Genomic DNA, 20,282 nt, shown 5'->3' with positions numbered 1-20,282 from the left:
TGGAGAAATGTCTCTGGAGAAATGTTTCCCCTCTCAAACTCATAGACAGTTTTGGCTTCAATGAATGGCAGTCTACACAGGTATTCTGAAGCAATACATACTTTGTTTACAAAGATCTAAATTACAACAAAAACATAAATGGAGAATAGAGTAATCATATTTTGGGTTGTGATAGGGTATGTAAAACATGTATATATTGCAAGCATGGTTATAGATGTATTGATGACTGTTAAACATCAGGAAATATACACAATGTATGACTTTAAAGGAAAGGTATGGGTAAGCCTTTGACTTAATATATTGAAGCTCAGTACAACATGTTTATGTTTACAACAAGTCACAAGGTTATTTTAAAATAGTGAAAAGTGAATTATATCTTCATATTCAGTCTCAGTAACTACTCAGAAATTGAGTGGCATAAAATTGAAATGGCCTACAGTGCAACAACTCACTATGGTATCGACAGATTTAATATTTTTGGGTGACAGTGATCCATACAAAGGTTACACTAATGTAGGTGGACCACAAAATGCTCTGCTAGAAGGAGAGTGTATGGTGTCTGCAGGAGTTGCAGCAGGAGTCTGCAGGAGGGAGTGATTGTATTTTGAAGGGATGATGTGCTACATATGTTGTGCTGCTATTTTTATTGACTAGGCCAAAGCTTTTGGTACTGTAGAACATTCCATTCTTGTGGGCCGGTTAAGGAGTATGCGTGTCTCTGAGGGGGTCTTTGGCCTGGTTTACTAACTACCTCTCTCAAAGAGTGCAGTGTATAAAGTCACAACATCTGCTGTCTCAGCCACTGCCTGTCACCAAGGGAGTACCCCAAGGCTCGATCCTAGGCCCCACGCTCTTCTCAATTTACATCAACATCATAGCTCAGGCAGGAGGAAGCCCTCTCATCCATGTATATGCAGATGATACAGTCTTTTACTCAGCTGGCCCCTCCCCGGATTTTGTGTTAAACGCTCTACACCAAAGTTTTCTTAGTGTCCAACAAGCTTTCTCTATGGAACGCCGTTTGGGTCTTTACGTGTCAAAAAAGATACATGTCAAATAACACTATTTGACGTGTCAAATAAGCTTGTTGACCAATCGGGACCTGAATATGACTGCACGTCACATAATAATTGAGCGCGTTCATACATTATTTTTACGTAGTTATTACACATTGATTACACTATCACTCGTATTTAATATGTCACAACGAATAATCGATACATATCGCTTTGATGCTGGCAAAGTTGTCTCGCCCACCTGCCCTTCCCCAAGCTCTGGACAGTGCTGGTCGTAAAAAGGTTAGCTAGCTGATGGATTTGATGCAAACAATGTTCTTCCCCCAAAACACAGCAAAACGAGTTGTATTGGGTTAGGGTTAGGGTTAGATACCAAAGAAGTTGAGGTTGGTTTCCTCTATCGTAATCACTCCTCTTTCACCCCAGCTGCCAAACTAACCCTGATTAAGATGACCACCCTACCCATGCTAGATTACAGAGATTTAATTTATAGATCGGCAGGTAAGGGTGCTCTCGAGCGGCTAGATGTTCTTTACCACCGGCCATCAGATTTGCCACCAATGCTCCTTATAGGACACATCACTGCACTATACTCCTCTGTAAACTGGTCATCTCTGTATACCCATCACATGACCCACTGGTAGATGCTTATTTATAAAACCCTCTTAGGCCTCACTTCCCCCTATCTGAGATACCTACTGCAGCCCTCATCCTCCACATACCACCCATTCTGCCAGTCACATTCTGTTAAAGGTCCCCAAAGCACACACATCCCCATCACTTTTCAGTTCGCTGCAGCTAGCGACTGGAGCGAGCTGCAAAAACACTCAAACTGGGCAGTTTTATCTCTTCATTCAAAGATTCAATCATGGACACTCTTACTGACAGTTGTGGCTCCTTCGTGTGATGTATTGTTGTCTCTACCTTCTTGCTTTTGTGCTGCTGTCTGTGCCCAATAATATTGGTACCATGTTTTGTGCTGCTACCATGTTGTGCTGCTGCCACGTTGTGTTGCTACCATGTTGTTGTCATGTGGTGTTGCTACCATGTTGTGTTGTCATGTGATGCTGCCATGCTATGTTGTCGTCTTAGGTCTCTCTTTATGTAGTGGTGTTGTGTCTCACTTGTCATGATGTGTGTTTTGTCCTATATATATCTTTTTTTATCACAGGCCCCGTCCCCGCAGGAGGCCTTTTGCCTTTTGGTAGGCCGTCATTGTGAATTAGAATTTGTTCTTAACTGACTTGCCTAGTTAAATAGGTTAAAGGTTAAATGAAAACATATAAAAATACCTAGATCAGGATAACCAATAGATGGTCCATCATAATAAATAAAATGAGCTGATTAAGAGTTACAATTTAGCCCAGACCTCCATCTTGTGAAAAACGCTAAGAAGAGGAAAATGTCGCTGAAGATCAAACAGCAAATCTACCCTCAGAAATGTTTCAATACAACATATATGGTGAAAGGAAAAAATACATCTATGGAACTTTTGTTTTTCTAAAGCGACCTAACAGCCATTGCTTCTAAGGAGTAGGTGTCTATCTCAAACTACTGCTATTTTTATAATACGTACACAGCTGCTATCCTCTGGCAAGCGAAACAATTACCAGCTGTAAAAAGATACAGGGGATGGACCTACATTTAAACAACAGAACAGTCAGTACTGAAAAGAAGCTTTGGCCCAGCAGTAGCATAGCAAACACACTAGGGAATTGGATTAAAAGACAGGTTCCATTTGTTTTAACCTATAAATTGGGATTTGGGACAAAAGGCACTTGAAAAGAAGGATTATACAGATCCTGCTACTAACTCAATGCGTAGTTATTGAATTGGTCCGCACCAGTGGATGTCATGGATGTCATTTGGCAGAAGGTCTGTGAGAATGACCTACAAAGAAAGCCTGAAATTATAACATCAGTGCAAAAGTTTCAGGGGAAACTTACAACTGTGCCTCTAAAAGGTTTTCTGGGCGAATATTCTTTTACTTTCAGTTTGTTTCAATATCCTCTTCATGATATGTCGTCCTCTCCAGGATGTGAATTATCATGTCGGTTTCTCAGTGACTTCCCATTTCGCTCCTTCATGCTGTGTCAACATCCCCGCTGGCAGACATGCGATGTGATTGTAGTGTATCATAAACTGATGTCAGTTTTGGTTTGTCTCTAAGTGAATCCAGTTCTGGTACACCTGTTCGCTCCTCCTAGGCAGGGAGAGGGAGGGAGGTAGGGGAGGGAAGGTTGGAGAGGGACAGGGAAAGGGAGTGGGAGGGGGAGGGAGGTACAGGAGGGAGTGGGAGGGATGGAGGGACAGGGAAAGACAGGGAAAGGGAGTGGGAGGGAAGTAGGTGTAGGGAGTGGGAGGGAGGGAGGGAGGGAGGGAGGGAGGGAGGGAGGGAGGGAGGGAGGGAGGGAGGGAGGGAGGGAGGGAGGGAGGGAGGGAGGGAGGGAGGGAGGGAGGGAGGGAGGGAGGGAGGGAGGGAGGGAGGGAGGGAGGGAGGGGATTAAAGGGGTAGGAAAGGAACAAACCGAAAAAATTATCTTATGCTTTATTAGAAACAGGACATGCTCTCTTGTCTATCCTGTTTGTTCTGCAGTAAGTAACTCAACAGTCAACACAACACACCTAGGACCATTCCTAAAGCTAGTGGGAGGAACCACGAGGCCAAGCTTTAAAAGCCCACAGACTTTGCAAATACTGACAAAGACTATGTGAAGATCAAAGGCATTACTGTATACCATTTGTGCTGTGTGGCTTCTCATTGTGCAACCCAACCATATCATATGGTCAAAACTGGTTGCAATGACTTCAGGCTGCGTATCACGCTCATGTGGTCTGTGCAACTCAAGACCACATTAATCCACTGGCGCAGAGCTAAAGCCTACAGCTGTCGCCATGAGGGCTGCAAATGCTGCTGTCTTGTCTCTCAGCCTGTAGCATTTTTTTTTTACTAACCTGATTATCTGCTTGTTTTTTAGGAGTTATCGTTGCATACACGATGTCCACTTGCACTTTTTGAGATGAATCTATGAAGAGAAATAAAGGAAAGTAAATATTGGCCTAAGGTGAGGAGTGACTAACTGACAGAGACATACAGATGCTCACCGCCCAGGACAGGTTCTGTAAAAACTCAGGACTCATTTGGTACTATGGGTACCGGTCTACTAGGGGTACCGGTCTACTATGGGTACCGGTCTACTATGGGTACCGGTCTACTATGGGTACCGGCCTACTATGGGTACCGGTCTACTATGGGTACCGGTCTACTATGGGTACCCGTCTACTATGGGTACCGGTCTACTATGGGTACCCGTCTACTATGGGACCGGTCTCTGTACCGGTATGGGTACCAGGTACTATGGGTACCGGTCTCCGTACCGGTATGGGTACAGGGTACTATGGGTACCGGTCTACTATGGGTACCGGTCTACGATGGGTACCCGTCTACTATGGGACCGGTCTCTATACCGGTATGGGTACCGGGGACTATGGGTACGGGTCTCTGTACCGGTATGGGTACTGGGTACTATGGGTACCGGTCTCCGTACCAGTATGGGTACAGGGTACCGGTCTACTATGGGTACCAGTCTCTGTACCGGTATGGGTACCGGGTACTATGGGTACGGGTCTCTGTACCGGTATGGGTACCGGTCTACTATGGGTACCGGTCTACTATGGGTACCGGTCTACTATGGGTACCAGTCTCTGTACCGGTATGGGTACCGGGTACTATGGGTACGGGTCTCCGTACCGGTCTACTATGGGTACCGGTCTCTGTGCTTGCAGTCTTTTTGGTGTCAGAAAAGCTAAGCTATTCAGGTAATCATTGTCAGAGAGAGAGTGTGTGTGTGTGTGTGTGTGTGTGTGTGTGTGTGTGTGTGTGTGTGTGTGTGTGTGTGTGTGTGTGTGTGTGTGTATGCGTGTGCACGCCTTCTGCTTTTTCAACATTTTGAGAAACTGTTTGGAATAATGACACTGTCGGGACAAGCAGAGGAAGTGTGGAAGATGTGCCACTTTATTTGACCTGCATCCTGTGTTCAAGCAAACATTTCCTACCTTTTCCAAAACACTACCCTTGATTTTTTAAAAGAATAATAAAAAAATACATGAAAAAAGTCTAAGCATGCTTTGAGGGGGGTGACCTCTCACCTCTAAAATATAAATACCTGCCTTTTGGTTGTCTATTTCTTCTCTTCTTCAGATAGATTGCAAGTCCAACCAGCCCCAAGGCAACCAAAACGCAGAATACAGCAATAATAAGAATACCCCGACCCCTCTCATCACGGTCTGAAATAAATGAAAATTATTTTTTGTAAAATAGGTTTTGAATGAGCTCAACGACACTTCACTTTCACTTGGTATTTGCTCTTTTCTGGATGACTTTAATTCAAAATTGCTCTTACCTGTCTCCTTGGGATGACCATCTTTGCTGCAACATTTTGGGACAGGAACTGTCTCATTACTGATAGGGTTAGCAGCCACACAGCTGTAGGTGGGGTTGTAGTTCTTTCCCTCTACCTCCAAACGGAGAGATAGATCGGTGGTGAGATCAGGACTGCTGGTCTGGTTTAGTATGTCCTCTCCCCTGTACAAGGTCAAGGTCACCTCTTTTTCGTTGTCCACAGAACACACCACACGACAGGAGCTGCTGTCACATTCTGTCACCTGAGGTTTGGAAACAACATCTGGAAGAAAAATTTGGAATAAATTGGAAATGGAACCTATATCTAATGTTTTTGTAATATACAGCACACACACACGCACGCACGTACACACACACTTACTGTATACAGTGAGCTCAAATTTGTTTTTTCCCCCTCCATCTGTATTCTCCACAGTATAAACCCCAGCATCGTCTATCTTAAGGTCTGACAGAGTGAAGTATCTTGTAACACTGTTCAAGTGGATACGATTTTCAAATCTCTTCTCAAGGGTGATTTTGCCTTCTTTACCAGGGTACACATTTGCAATACTGCCAAGGTCTCCGTAAAGTAAATTGCCAGACTTGATCACCCTCTCTGGAAAAGAGAAAGACTGTCCCACGATGCCATTCACCCGCTGAGTCTCAGACTGGACTGTTGGTTGGGAAGCACAGAGTACTGTGGAAAGAGAGATACTCAATATCAACACAACAACTGCATTCCAGGGGGGCTGTAAAACAGTCGCACACTAAATCTCACAACACCTGGATAAGTGTTTAACATGTCAGTAACTGCATCCATATGATATAGTGATCTGATGCCAGACTGCACTGAAGATGACAATGACATACAATCATTAGTACATTTTTTTTGCTGCAATGTAGTCGCCTGGAATGACACTACTGACTTGAGTATCACAGTCCTTCTTAGTTATTTACAGGCCTAATGTGATGGTTGGGGTCAGGAAATAATTGTTAGGACTAGTAGTTTAATATTTTGTCAGAAATTAAGTTCACATGGAAATGGATTCTCTGAGTGAGGGAAGTTCTTCCCCAATTGACTGTTTGTTTTTCCTCCAAAATAAAAGTCAAGGATATCACTGAAAAAGCACACGACTTTACAGAGATATTTCATTACCACCTAACATTTTCCACGGCAGCCTCTAAAATAGCCTAGATTGCATTCTTTGAATTTCAGGGTCAGAGGAACATTGCAGCATGACAGAGGACTAATGTAGGCGTTAGCCTATGTGTTATTTGTTGAAACAAGGCTTTGTGTTGACAACACAGAAAAAGAGATGAGGGGCATGATGGTTGTCCTACTAGCAGTAGGGAAGTGGGAGGAACTCTGTACATATGGACACTGCAAAAATATTCTGATTATAAGCAGCTGTAGACTGTTGAAAAGTGTCTGCTAAATTACTCAAATGTAATTTTCTTCTAAACAGAAGTAATGTATATCAATAATCAGTGGTGGGAAAAGTACCCAATTGTCATACGTGAGTAAAAGTAAAGATACCTTCATTAAAAATGAAAGTCACCCAGTGAAATACTACTAGAGTAAAAGTCTAAAAGTACTTGGTTTTAAATATACTTAAGTATCAAAAGTAAAAGTATAAGTAATTTCAAACCAGATTGTCTTGTTTTTTGAAATTTACGGATAGCTAGGGGCACACTCCAACGCTCACACATAATTTACAAACTAAACATTTGTGTTTAGTGAGTCCGCCAGATCAGAGGCAGTAGGGATGTCTCTTAATAAGTGTGTGAATTGGATTTTTTTTTTGTCCTGCTAAGCATTCAAAATGTAATGAGTACTTTTGGGTGCCAGGGAAATGTATGGAGTAAAAAGTATATTTTCTTTAGGAATGTAGTGGAGTAAAAGTAAAAGTTGTCAAAAAGATAAATAGTAAAGTACAGATCCCCCCCCCCAAAAAAACTGCTTAATTAACCCTTGTGTAGTCTTAACATTCTGTATACTCCCCTTAAGGGTACGCCTTCACTAAACCCCTAAAATGAAGCAGCTTAATTGAATTTTAAACCCTAAATCTATTTTTCATGAAGAAACAACCTGTCATTCATGACAAACTTTGTGAATATCTGAGTTTTCCCTCTTCACAATGTAGAAATACTGCATTTAATCAGTTGACACCACTCGTTTGTATTACAAAACACCTGTCATGGTTGTTTTCCTTACTAAAGTAGAGGTTTGTTATTATTATTATTATTATTGCTAAAAGTACTGCATAGGTGTAAACATATTTTTTTTAGTAGCAGAAACATGCAGAAAGTAGTTTTGAAAGCATTTTATTGAAGAGAAACAATAACAGTCTTGAACTTTTTTGGCAACAAAATTATATATTCTTACATACTGTACAATGAGGAATTCAAGTACAAAATACTAGTCTACTCCCATATTTTTAAACCATTGCCCCCACCCACAAGGTGTATAAACAACAACAATTAATACGAACAAAATAAGATAAATACAAACAAAAACTTGAAGAACATAAATCAATCAATTTACATCACTTTGCAGATGTATTTCTAACATGTGTAGCACATAGTATTTGTTTTACAGTCCTTTTTTGGGGGGGCGGAATTTGGCATTTCCTCCTCTTGCCTGCCCCAGCTTTAGCCTCAGGCGGATCAGGACAATATTCCGCCCCCTGAACAGCTTTCACAAGCGCTGCAGAGGCTGCTGTGCGGGGGAGGCGCTCCCTTCTTTGAATGTGTGGGGTTACAAGTGCCTTTCCCAGCTGCTCCAGGAACACCCTCCTCTTGTTCCGCTTATCAGCCATCCAGGTAGGGTTGATCTTGTTCCATATCATGAAGGCATTGTATGAGGACATATCAATGATGTTATGGAAGAAGACCAGGGGCTAGCGGGCAGTCATCCTCCTGCAGCTGTAAGTTCAAATCATATTAATATGTGACCGTGTCTCTGCTTGTGAACACAGACTCGTTTCCTCAGTCTGTCACATTGTGTGTTCTGCCTTTTTCTGTCATGTTAGTGGTTTGACCACACTGAGAAGCAGCCCCACACAGTCTTCCCTGCATACAGGTGTCCTGTCTCACATGCAGGCTATTTTGCTTGGGTGGGTAGGCCCAGGAGTGTAACTACATTATTTTTCTACAACATTGTTTTTACATTTTACACGGTCCACTTTGACCTGCCAACCTCCCAGCCTGCCACACCCTACCCTGCCTCACCAACCTCCCAGCAGTCTGACCATGTTCAGCCGAACACCTCCCGAGGACAGGATCGAGTTCAACCCAGGATAACTCCCAAAACTCCAGTTCTGATAGACTCTAATAGGAAGTATCTGGAAGATAGGAGCATTTCCCCAGATACCAGATGGCTAAATGCTGGTGTACCACAACTGAAAACGAGTGCACTACAACTGCTCTATCAAGTCAAGCTGGAAAATCCTGACAACCTTGTCATACATACTGGGACAAATGACCTGCGCACAAAAGGTGAAAGAGTGGCTGAGGAAGTGAGAAAGGTGGCAGAGAAAGCACACACCCTGGTCCCAAGGAGAAACTTGATTCTATCCACCCTTCTACCAAGGAAAGATCTCCCCCGGCAAATTATCCAAAATGTATACAAAGAAATCACCATGGAGCTGCTCCTCATTACCAAATGTCAGCGTCTCTCACCACCACACCCTGACATGTGAACACTTGTATGACCATGTGCAACTGGACCATGAGGGAGTCAGAATCTTTGCCAAGGACCTGAAGAACGCCAAGTTAGGCAGAGTTCCACAATCAAACCAGGTCAGCCCCCCCCCCCACACCTCCCCGCATCTCCAAGGAGAGAGAGGAGGCCAATCTCATCTCAGCTGATCTAGACACGGACATCTCCAGCCCCTACCAAAACAAATCACATTTTATTTGTCACATGGGCCGAAAACAACAGGTGTGGACCTTGAAGTGAAATGCTTACTTACAAGCCCTTAATCAACAATGCAGTTTTAAGTTTTAAGAAAAATAAATGCTAAGAATGTATTTACTTGAATAAAAAACATGAGCTGGCGCACACCCAGAGAAAATTATTTTATGTAGAGGTGCTAACTAACCGCGAATAAACCATAAGCTATAAAAAAAAAATTAAGTAACAAAGTATTTACTAAAATAAACCGAAGAAAAAAAGAAAAAAAAGAAAAAAGAAAAATAGTAAATAATTGAAGAGCAACAATAAAATAACAGTAGCGAGGTTATATACAGGGGGTACCAGTACAGAGTCAATGTGCGGGGCACAGGTTTGTTGAGGTAATTTAAGTCATATGTACATGTAAGTACAGGTCAAGTGACTATGCATAGATAATAAACAGAGAGTAGCAGCAGCGTAAAATAGGGGTTGATGGGGGGGGGGTTCAGGAGTCTTATGGCATGGGGCAAGAAGAAGCTGTTAAGAAGCCTTTTGGACCTAGACTTGGCACTTCGGTACTGCTTGCTGTGCGGTAGCACAGAGAACAGTCTATGACTAGGGTGGTTGAATCTTTAGCGCCTTCCTCTGACACTGCCTGGTATAGAGGTCCTGGATGGCAGAAAGCTTGGCCCCAGTGATGTACTGGGCCATACGCACTACCCTCTGTAGTGCCTTGCGTTCGGAGACTGAGCATCTCAACCTGCTCCACTACAGCCCCGTCGATGAGAATGGGGGCATGCTTGGTCCTCCTTTTCCTGTAGTCCACAATCATCTCCTTTGTCTTGCTCACGATGAGGGAGAGGTTGTTATCCTGGGACCACACTGCCTGGTCTCTGACCTCCTCCCTATAGGCTGTCTCATTGTTGTCGGTGATCAGGCCTACCACTGCTGTGTCATTGGCAAACTTAATGATGGTGTTGGAGTTGTGCCTGGCCGTGCAGTCATGGGTAACAGGGAGTACAGGAGGGGACTGAGCATGCACCCCTGAGGGGCCCCAGTGTTGAGGATCAGTGTGGCGGATGTGTTGTTACCTACCCTTACCACCTGGGGGCAGCCTGTCAGGAAGTCCAGGATCCAGTTGCAGAAGGAGGTGTTTAGTCCCAGGGTCTTTAGCTTAGTGATGAGCTTTGAGGGCACTATGGTGTTGATTGAAGTTTTCCCGACCTCTAGTTTCATATGAAGAAGTGTATTGTTGTTGTTGGGTTGTTTATTATTTCTCACCAGATTGGGTCTGCTGGATGGTTGGGATTTTTCCTTAAGGATTTGCCATCATCTCCCTCACCCTTTGTCTGGATTTCCTGAATCAGAAATGACCTGAACTAAAATGTTGTCCTGTTTTGTCCTCTATCGAGGTGATTGCGAAGGTGACAACAGATGGTATCTAGATGCACGGAAGGGATCATTTGGCCGAGAACGGTATGAACCTCACCCCCTCTAACCGGCTGAAGTAAGGGCGATAATGGCGTTCACGATGATCCTTCATGCCAACATAAATGTACATTCTGCAAGTGTGTGCTAAGTTGAGGTTCTTCGAGTGATTCTAAATTTGGGTTGGATAATTCATTCATTGATTGGGTTCTAATTATGATTTGGAAAGGCGAGAAGGAGTGACAGAGCGATGCCCTAAAATGAGAGGAGAGCCACTAGAATGTATTTTGGGCGAACCTTGCCCCAATCTCATTCTTATCAGCGTTGGTGTGAAACTGTTACAACGTGTGTGCTCTCTTTCCTGTGAAAGTCAATATGATTTCTAGGTGGGATGGACCATGCACTGTTTGCATTATACTAACACACAGGCCCACTGTCTTTTGCTAGGCCAGATAATACTCTACTCCCACCCATTTCAATAGCAGGAGTGGTGACAGCCCCTTGGTTTATTAAAGGAGAAGAGCTTTGAGGGAGAATTGACAGCAAAATACTAATCCTCGTTTAATTAAGAAGATACATTTTTAAAAGTTCTCTCCTCAAGGGTTTTTACGTGACATATTCTGGCCTTGATTTAGCCACTGTCTCCTGTAAAAATGTATCCTCCATATTTATTTTTCTGGCAGATAAACACACCCCTTTTAAACAATTCAGAGTCAAAGATAGATCCAACCCTTGGTTTTCTTCTGAGCTATCTGAGCTCAATCAGGTGAAAAATCCGGCCTGGTACAAGGCAAGGAAACGGACCCTGTTAATTTTCTAGACCATTGAGAAACATATCTACTATGTGATTTAAGGAAGCTAAATCAAGCTACTTTTTAAGCTTTATCTCTGACTCGGCTGGTGATCCTTAAAAAGTTGGGAGAACAGTAAATGCACTCAAGCGTACAAATTCCTCTTCCTCCCTGTCTAAGCAAGTTATGTCTGACTGTGGCATCATAACTGAGAAGGGGAAAAGTGATGCTTTTAGTCATAATTTTATATAGGCAGGCTTTTTATTTGAGAGAAACTGTGGTTTAATTAACCCTGGTAAGTCAATGAACTGCTTTTCCCTATGCCAGCCTCTAGCTTACTCGATGATTAACACGTCATCTTCTAGTGAATCTTTGTTTTCATATCAGCAAACATACTATCTGTGATGTGCTAGATGCCTTGATTAAGATGTAAAAATGACCACTGGGGCTGATATGTTTGATCTATTTTTGCTCCAGGTCTCTGCCCCCTGATTGCTGAATAATTAACCCATATTTTTAACTGGATGATTATATCTGGTACCATCCCCAGGGTTTGGAAGGCGGCCCATGTACTCCCTCTTCACCAAAGTGGTGACCCTTGTGACCTAAATAATTATCGGCCTACTTCTAAACTTTCTTACCTAGCTAAAATATTAGAATCCTTGATTAAGATCTTTCTTATCTTTGATATGTTTTCTAAATGTACATCAGTTGGGTTTTAGACCAGGTCAAAACACTATCTCTGCTGCATCCCTAGTTATAAATTATCTGGTTAATTATGTGGATAAAAGGGCAACATTGAGCCGCCTTCTTTGTTGACCTGTCAAAGGCTTTTGATACTGTTGATCACTCACTACTAATTCAAAGGCTGTCCTCAAGTGACCTCAACCAGGCTGCATGTAGCTGTTTTAAAAATTACTTAACAGATTAAACTCAACGTGTATCTACTAACGGTGTTAAATCAAGTTTCCTGGATATTACGAAAGGTGTCCTGCAGGGGTCGATTTTGGGTCCTGTACTTTTTGTTGTTTACAATAACAAAATCGCCTTGTCTGTAAAATAAATGTACCTGCACTTGTATGCTGATGATACTGTTGTGTATGCTGATGATACTGTTGTGTATGCTATTGCCCCACGGTTGAACAGGCTCCATCTGAACTACAGTCTGCCTTCATTGTATTACAGAAAAACGTTATTGACCTGAAATTAGTATTGAATGCAGGTAAAACTAAGTACAGTGCCTTTGGAAAGTATTCAGACCCCTTGACTATTTCCACATTTTGTTGTGTTACACCCGTATTCTAAAATGGATTAAATAAAACTATTTCCTAAGCAATCTACACACAATACCACATAATGACAAAGTGGAAACAGGTCTGTGGTAATTTTTACACATTTATTAAATGTAAAAAACAGAAATACCTGATTTACATAAGTATTCAGATCCTATACTATGAGACTCGAAATTGAGCTCAGGTCCATCCTGTTTCCATTGATCATCCTTGAGATGTTTCTACAACTTGATTGGAGTCCACTTGTGGTAAATTCAGTTGATTGGACATGATTTTGAAGGGCACACACCTGTCTATCTAAGGTCCCACAGTTGATAGTGCATGTCAGAGCAATAACCAAACCATGAGGTTGAAGGAATTGTCCGTAGAGCTCCGAGACAGGATTATGTCGAGGCACAGATCCGAGGAAGGGTACCACAACTTTTCTGCAGAATTGAAGGTTCCCAATAACACAGTGGTCCCCAAGAACACACATTCTTAAATGGAAGAAGTTTGGAACCACCAAGACTCTGCCTAAGAGCAATCGGGGGAGAAGGGAATCAGGGGGAAATATGAATGGAGCAAAGTACAGAGAGATCCTTGATGAGAACCTGCTCCAGAGCGCTCAGGACCTCAGACTGGGGTGAAGGTTCACCTTCCAACAGGACAATGACTGTAAGCACACAGCCAAGACAAAGCAGGAGTGGCTTCGGGACAAGTCTCTGAATGTCCTTGAGTGGCCCAGCCAGAGCCCAGACTTGAACCCGATCGAACATCTCTGGAGAGGCCTGAAAATAGCTGTGCAGGAGTGCTCACCATCCAGCCTGACAGAGCTTGAGAGGATCTGCAGAGAAGAGAGGGAGAAACTCCCCAAATACAGGTGAATTCACATTTCAGGAGAAGACCCAGATGCAGACAGTATCAAAGTAACAAAAGTGAATTACTAGAACAGGGGGCAGGCAAAATGACACGTCAAGGGTCTTTTAAAAAGCGTAGATAAAAGATTTTGTTAAGAAGCCGAGAATAAAAATTCGCTCTTCCATAGAAAAAGGTCCTGCCTCTCAACAAATAGGAGAAAGCAGATTATTCAGCCGATGTTCCTATCGGTCCTAGACTATGGCGACATCATCTATTTCAACGCAGCTGCTACTTCATTAAAGCCGACAATTTTAGCACTCATCACTGCATTCTCTACCAGAATGTAGGTTGGCCCTCTGATATCACGTAGGTTGACATATTGCTATGTTTTCATACATAAATCCCTTTTACAAAACGTCCCACTGTACCTAACATCATTACTAAACTTCAGACAAACGAGTTACCGCACCCGGTCTCAGGGATGGTTAACCCAGGAAATTCCTTTGGTCTCTACTGAGTTAGCTAAAACAGCTTTAAGCTTTTTTTGCACCTTATTTGTGGAACAATCTTCAAAATGTTCTGAAATGTGATGTTTTGGTGCCTCTGGGGCAATTCAGAAAGCTGATTGAGGAACTTTTTACTGATGAATGTCTTTATTTTTTACGACTGTGTTTTTCTATCTTTCTGCTTGCATTTTTTGTATTTTTCCTTTGATGTGTGTATTTTCTGTCCTTTCTGTAATTCAGGGTAAAGACAGCCACTGACCACGTAATCACAGGAAACCACCAACGTTTCCTGTTTAGAGAAGAACAATCTAATGTTCCGATCGAATGTAGCTTCAATAAAGTACATCACTGAGTTTGAATGTTCATTTTACCTCATGACTTTTAGATGTTGATATATCCGTGAAAGGATTTCTTCATTTTGGGGATGAAGCCATGTCCGTTGCCCTTCAATGATTCAACATGGTTGAGGGAAGTCCCAACACCATAAAGGTGCGTATTTTATTCTCATATCTATAGTCATTAGGCACTGTGAGTCTTAACACAGTGAGCCTGTGAGCTCTGTCAGTTGGGAAAAAATGCAAATAGTCATGCAAATTAGTTTCATATGACTTGCTACAGTCTCAATCTCAGATATTATGAAAGGTTGTCAGCCTGTTGTTTCCAAAAGATCATTCATCTGTCATATAAATAAGTCTAAGCATCAAAGTACTACTCTGTAGTTGGTGTTGAGATTGCAAACTTTTATAGCCTCCACCTCTTTCTTCCCATGAAAGAGCTCAGTTATACAACCTACTCTCTGTCGTTATCTATCCCTTACTGTAAATATTTATCAAATGCTCGGACAGGATACAGGAGGGTATGTCTCTAGAGAGAGAGGAATGTTATTTTGAGTCTTAGCGACAGGCTAAGTTTCAATGTGGCACTGTTTAAATAATTTAGCCTTTACACATTTTACCATATTTAATAAGGGGGTGGGAAGGGGGGGTTGGGAATGCAATTTGGGGAATTGACATTTGGTCTGCGCTCCATGCACTACAGCTGGTAGCCTAGGCTCCCTTATCAGGAGCCACAACAAACGTACAAAAATACGTTTCTAAAGTTACTAATTCAAACATTGAACATTTAAAACAAGTAAAGTTTAGGCTACTTATCTATTATCTCCCACATACACAGCAAATCAGTAACAAAAGAAACATACCATCAATGATGAAATATAGCAGCATTAACATCAGGCTGGCAAGCCTTCTCCATCCAAACAAATGGTTCATTGTTCTAAAACTCGAGCTGTTCAGTCGTGTCCACTGTGAACAACCTGAAAGTTGTGACGTTTTTGTTGTACAGATGTATTGCAAATGTTTCTAAAGAGAAGCAAACTAAATGGGGAGGGACCGACCTGAATTTGTCCAATAGAACCTGTCGTTTCAGTTGCAACTGTTTGGACTAATGATTACACCCCGATCTCATCACCACCCCTCCGGTACTAGAGACAACATCACAACACCCTGTGGAGATGGAGGCCTTGGAGAAGACGCATGTGTGAGAAATCATATAATCCATTATTGCCATCAGCTCATTAGACTATAATACTCATCGCTCTTGAGACGGGGAGCGGTTAGGAGATTTGTTGCGTAGTGATGAACCAGAGTACTGTACTGTAGGTTGTTAAAGACTACCTTCTAGTGGAGTAAATGTAGAATTTCATGGTCGACTGTTTACAGTTTGCATAATCTTGTATGGTAGCCTTCTATGTTCTATTATGGTATATACGCTGAGTGTACAAAACATTAGGAAAACCTGCTCTTTTCATGACATAGACTGACCAGGTGAATCCAGGTGAAAGCTATAATCCCTTATTGATATCATGGCCAACTATTAAATCCACTGCAATCAGTGTAGATGAATGGGAGGAGACGGGTTAAAGAAGGATTTTTAAGCTTTGAGACAATTGAGACATGGATTGTGTATGTGTGCCATTCAGAGGGTGAATGAGTAAGACAAAAGATGTAAGTGCCTTTTAACTGGGTACGGTTGTAGGTGCCACGCGCACCGGGTTTGAGTGTGTCAACAACTGCAATGCTGCCAGGTTTTTAACACTCACCACTTTCCCAGTGTGTATCAAGAATGGTCCACCACCCAAAAGACATACAGCCAACTTGACGCAATTGTGGGAAGCGTTAGAGTCGACATGGGCCAGCATCCCCGTGGAACGCTTCGACACCTTGTGGAGTCCATGCCCCTGCGAATTAATGCTGTTCTGATGGCAGGGCCAACTCAATACTAGGAAGGTGTTCCTAATGTTTTGTACACTTAGTGCCTTGAGAAAGTATTCATATCCATTGACTTATTCCACATTTTGTTGTGTTACAGCCTAAATTCTCACCCCTCTACACACAATACCCCATAATTACAAAGTGAAATAATGTTTTTTGAAATGTTAGCACATGAATTGAAAGTGAAATACAGAAATATCTTATTTACATATTCACACTCCTGAGTCAATATTTTGGAGAAGCATCTGTGGCAGTGATTACAGCTGTGTCTTTCTGGGCAAGTCTCTAAAGGCTTTGCAGACCTGGATTGTACAATATTTGCACATTATTCTTATTTTTCAAGCTCTGTCAAGTTGGTTGTTGATCATTGCTAGACGGCCTTTTTTCAAGTCGATTTAAGTCAGAACTGTAGCTAGGCCACTCATGGAACATTCACTGTCATCTTGGTAAGCAACTCCAGTGTATATTTGGCCTTTTGTTTTCGGTTATTGTCCTGCTGAAAGGTGAATTTGTCTCCCATTCTGTTTAAAATCAGACTGAACCAGGTTTTCCTCTAGGATTTTGCCTGTGCTTAGCTCTATTCTGTTGATTTTTTTATCCTAAACAACTCCCAAAATCTTGCCGATGACAAGCATACCCATAATATGATGTAGGCACCACCATAATTGAAAATATGAAGTGATGTACTTTGTCCTAAACATAACACTTTGCATTCAGGATATAAAGTTAATTTCATAACCACATGTTATGCAATTTTACTTTAGTTCCGAATTGCAAACAAGATTCATGTTTTTTCACTCTGTCATTTAGGTTAGTATTGTGGATTAACTACACTGTTGTTGATCCATCCTCAATTTTCTACCACAGCCACTAAACTCTGTAACTGCTTTATAGTCACCATTGGCCTCATGGTGAAATCCATGAGTGGTTTCCTTCCTCTCTGGCAACTGAGTCAGGAAGAACGTCTCTATCTTTGGGTGTATCTTTGTTTTTCCCCTCATCAATCTACACCCAATATCCCATTTTGACAAAGCGAAAACATTTTTTTTTCTCCATTGATCATCCTTGAGATGTTTCTACAACTGGTTAGGAGTCCACCTGTTGTAAATTCAATTGATTCGACATGATTTGGAAAGGCCTGTCTATGTCCCACACTTGACCATGCATGTCAGAGAAAAAAAACAAGCCATAAGGTCGAAATAATTATCCGTAGAGCTCCGAGACAGGATTGTGTCGTGGCACAGATCTGAGGAAGGGTACCAGATCTGCAGCATTGAATGTCCCCAATAACATAGTGGCCTCTATCATTCTTAAATGGAAGACATTTGGAACCACCAAGACTCTTCCTAGAGCTGTCTGCCCGGCCAAACTGAGCAATCGGGGGAGAAGGGCCTCGGTCAGGGAGGTGGGTGACCAAGAACCCGATGGTTACTCTGACAGAGCTCCAGAGTTCCTCTGTGGAGATGGGAGATCCTTCCAGAAGGATAACCATCTCCGCAGCACTCCACCTATCAGGCCTTTATGGTAGAGTGGCCAGACGGACGCCAAAAGGCACCTAACGGACTCTCAGACCATGAGAAACAAGATTCTCTGGTCTGTTGAAACCAAGATTGAACTCTTTGGCCTGAATGCCAAGTGTCACGTCTGGAGGAAACCAGGCAGTTTGTAGGTGACCAAATACTTATTTTCCACCATCATTTGCAAATAAATTCATAAAAAATCCTACAATGTGATTTTCTGGATTTTGTTTTCTCATTTTGTCTGTCATATTTGAAGTGTACCTATGATGAAAATGGCAGGCCTCTCTCATCTTTTTAAGTGGAAGAACTTGCACAATTGGTGGCAGACTAAATACTTTTTTCCCCTACTGTACATGTATCAAAATGAACGAGTGTCAACATACATCGATTCCATCAACCCCCACATCAACCCCCATATTGTCTGTGTGTTTATTAATGCGTGTGTGTGTGTGCATGTACATTCCTCTATGTCAGCGTGTGGTTATCGCTTATTTGTTCTCTCTGAGGTCAGTAGCCTATATGGGTCAGTCGCTGTCGTTCTCCTTATATGGGAGATGTGGTACCTTCCTCTATCTCTGCACAGAGTCTCAAGCAAGAGAGCTGACACCACAAGCTCTCAGTCCCCTGCTCCCACATTTAGCAGACACTCTTATCAAGGGTGACTTACAGTAAGTGCATTCAACTCAAATCAAATCAAATGTTATTTGTCACATACACATGGTTAGCAGATGTTAATGCGAGTGTAGCGAAATGCTTGTGCTTCTAGTTCCGACAATGCAGTAATAACCAACAAGTAATCTAACTAACAATTTAAAAAAAAACTACTGTCTTATACACAGTGTAAGGGGATAAAGAATATGTACATAATGATATATGAATGAGTGATGGTACAGAGCAGCATAGGCAAGATACAGTAGATGGTATCGAGTACAGTATATACATATGAGATGAGTATGTAAACAAAGTGGCATAGTTAAAGTGGCTAGTGATACATGTATTACATAAGGATGCAGTAGATGATATAGAGTACAGTATATACGTATACATATGAGATGAATAATGTAGGGTATGTAAACATTATATTAGGTAGCATTGTTTAAAGTGGCTAGTGATATATTTTACATCATTTCCCATCAATTCCCATTATTAAAGTGGCTGGAGTTGAGTCAGTGTGTTGGCAGCAGCCACTCAATGTTAGTGGTGGCTGTTTAACAGTCTGATGGCCTTGAGATAGAAGCTGTTTTTCAGTCTCTCGGTCCCAGCTTTGATGCACCTGTACTGACCTCGCCTTCTGGATGATAGCGGGGTGAACAGGCAGTGGCTCGGGTGGTTGTTGTCCTTGATGATCTTTATGGCCTTCCTGTAACATCGGGTGGTGTAGGTGTCCTGGAGGGCAGGTAGTTTGCCCCCGGTGATGCGTTGTGCAGACCTCACTACCCTCTGGAGAGCCTTACGGTTGTGGGCAGAGCAGTTGCCGTACCAGGCGGTGATACAGCCCGCCAGGATGCTCTCGATTGTGCATCTGTAGAAGTTTGTGAGTGCTTTTGGTGACAAGCCAAATTTCTTCAGCCTCCTGAGGTTGAAGAGGCGCTGCTGCGCCTTCTTCACGATGCTGTCTGTGTGAGTGGACCAATTCAGTTTGTCTGTGATGTGTATGCCGAGGAACTAAAGTAGGTAAGACGACCACAGTATCACAATCATTCCAAAACAACCTCTATCAGCTAATGCTGTGCAAGTCAAATCTGTGCTAGTAAACTCGTCAAAGGACGGGCTCCCGTGCCTGACCTTTAACCTCAACTTAGTTTTCCCTGAACAAAAAGGGAAATGAGCGGAACATGTGACAGCTGTTGTTCTGTGGTCAGAGGCAATAGGACGGCTTCCAACTGTGACCTGCTATCAAAGTGTCCCTCTGTTAGTTCTCAGGGTAGCATAGTCTTCCGTAGCTCATGACCCTTGCAACCCCAGGATATTGGGTTTGATTCCCGAGACCAGCCGTACGTAAAATGTATGCCCATATGACCATAAGCAACTTTGGATAAAAGTGTTTGCTAAATTCCATGTCGATTTGACAATATATGCTGAGTAGACTTGTTAGCTGCATGATGACATTTTAACACGACATGGCTCCTCCTCTCACTTTCAGGGGCGAGACAGAGAAAGAGGGAGAGAGGAAAGAGAGACAGACGTACAATGAGAGAGCGAGAGAGAGCCAGATAGAGAAAGTCAGATGAGAGAGCTCCGTCAGTGAGGCATTTCAGAGTGCAGTAAGGAAGCGTTGCTACGCGGAGAGACAATCATGGTCATAAAATAAATGCATTAAGACAT

At 42.5% G+C, this 20,282-nt stretch overlaps 1 protein-coding gene across 1 annotated transcript; it reads right to left on the bottom strand.

Annotated features, from left to right (window-relative positions):
• Window positions 1-2,195: 2,195 nt before the first annotated feature.
• Window positions 2,196-15,758, bottom strand: LOC109893855 (SLAM family member 5-like). Its single transcript, XM_020487057.2, has 6 exons — window positions 15,366-15,758; window positions 5,801-6,115; window positions 5,420-5,701; window positions 5,187-5,303; window positions 3,972-4,042; window positions 2,196-3,219 (listed from the first exon to the last, which is right to left on the bottom strand). Exons 1-6 carry the CDS (start codon window positions 15,433-15,435, stop codon window positions 3,100-3,102), a joined length of 975 nt encoding a protein of 324 aa, XP_020342646.1. The 5' UTR covers window positions 15,436-15,758; the 3' UTR covers window positions 2,196-3,099.
• Between the last annotated feature and the right edge of the window lie 4,524 nt (window positions 15,759-20,282).

The sequence above is a fragment of the Oncorhynchus kisutch genome, linkage group LG7 (genome assembly GCF_002021735.2).
Source record: "Oncorhynchus kisutch isolate 150728-3 linkage group LG7, Okis_V2, whole genome shotgun sequence".
NCBI lineage: Eukaryota > Metazoa > Chordata > Actinopteri > Salmoniformes > Salmonidae > Oncorhynchus > Oncorhynchus kisutch.
The sequence above is the reverse complement of the archived record's forward strand: the minus strand, read 5'-3'. Positions and strand labels throughout refer to the sequence as shown.

Bases quoted from the DNA above. Each gene is read 5' to 3' on its own strand.
- LOC109893855 (XM_020487057.2), bottom strand. From the start codon at position 15,435: ATGAACCATTTGTTTGGATGGAGAAGGCTTGCCAGCCTGATGTTAATG. The intron at 5,304-5,419 runs GTAAGAGCAATT...CATTTATTTCAG, and splicing joins TGGTCATCCCAAGGAGACAG to ACCGTGATGAGAGGGGTCGG. The intron at 3,220-3,971 runs GTTAGTAAAAAA...CTCCCTGCCTAG, and splicing joins AAAAACAAGCAGATAATCAG to GAGGAGCGAACAGGTGTACC.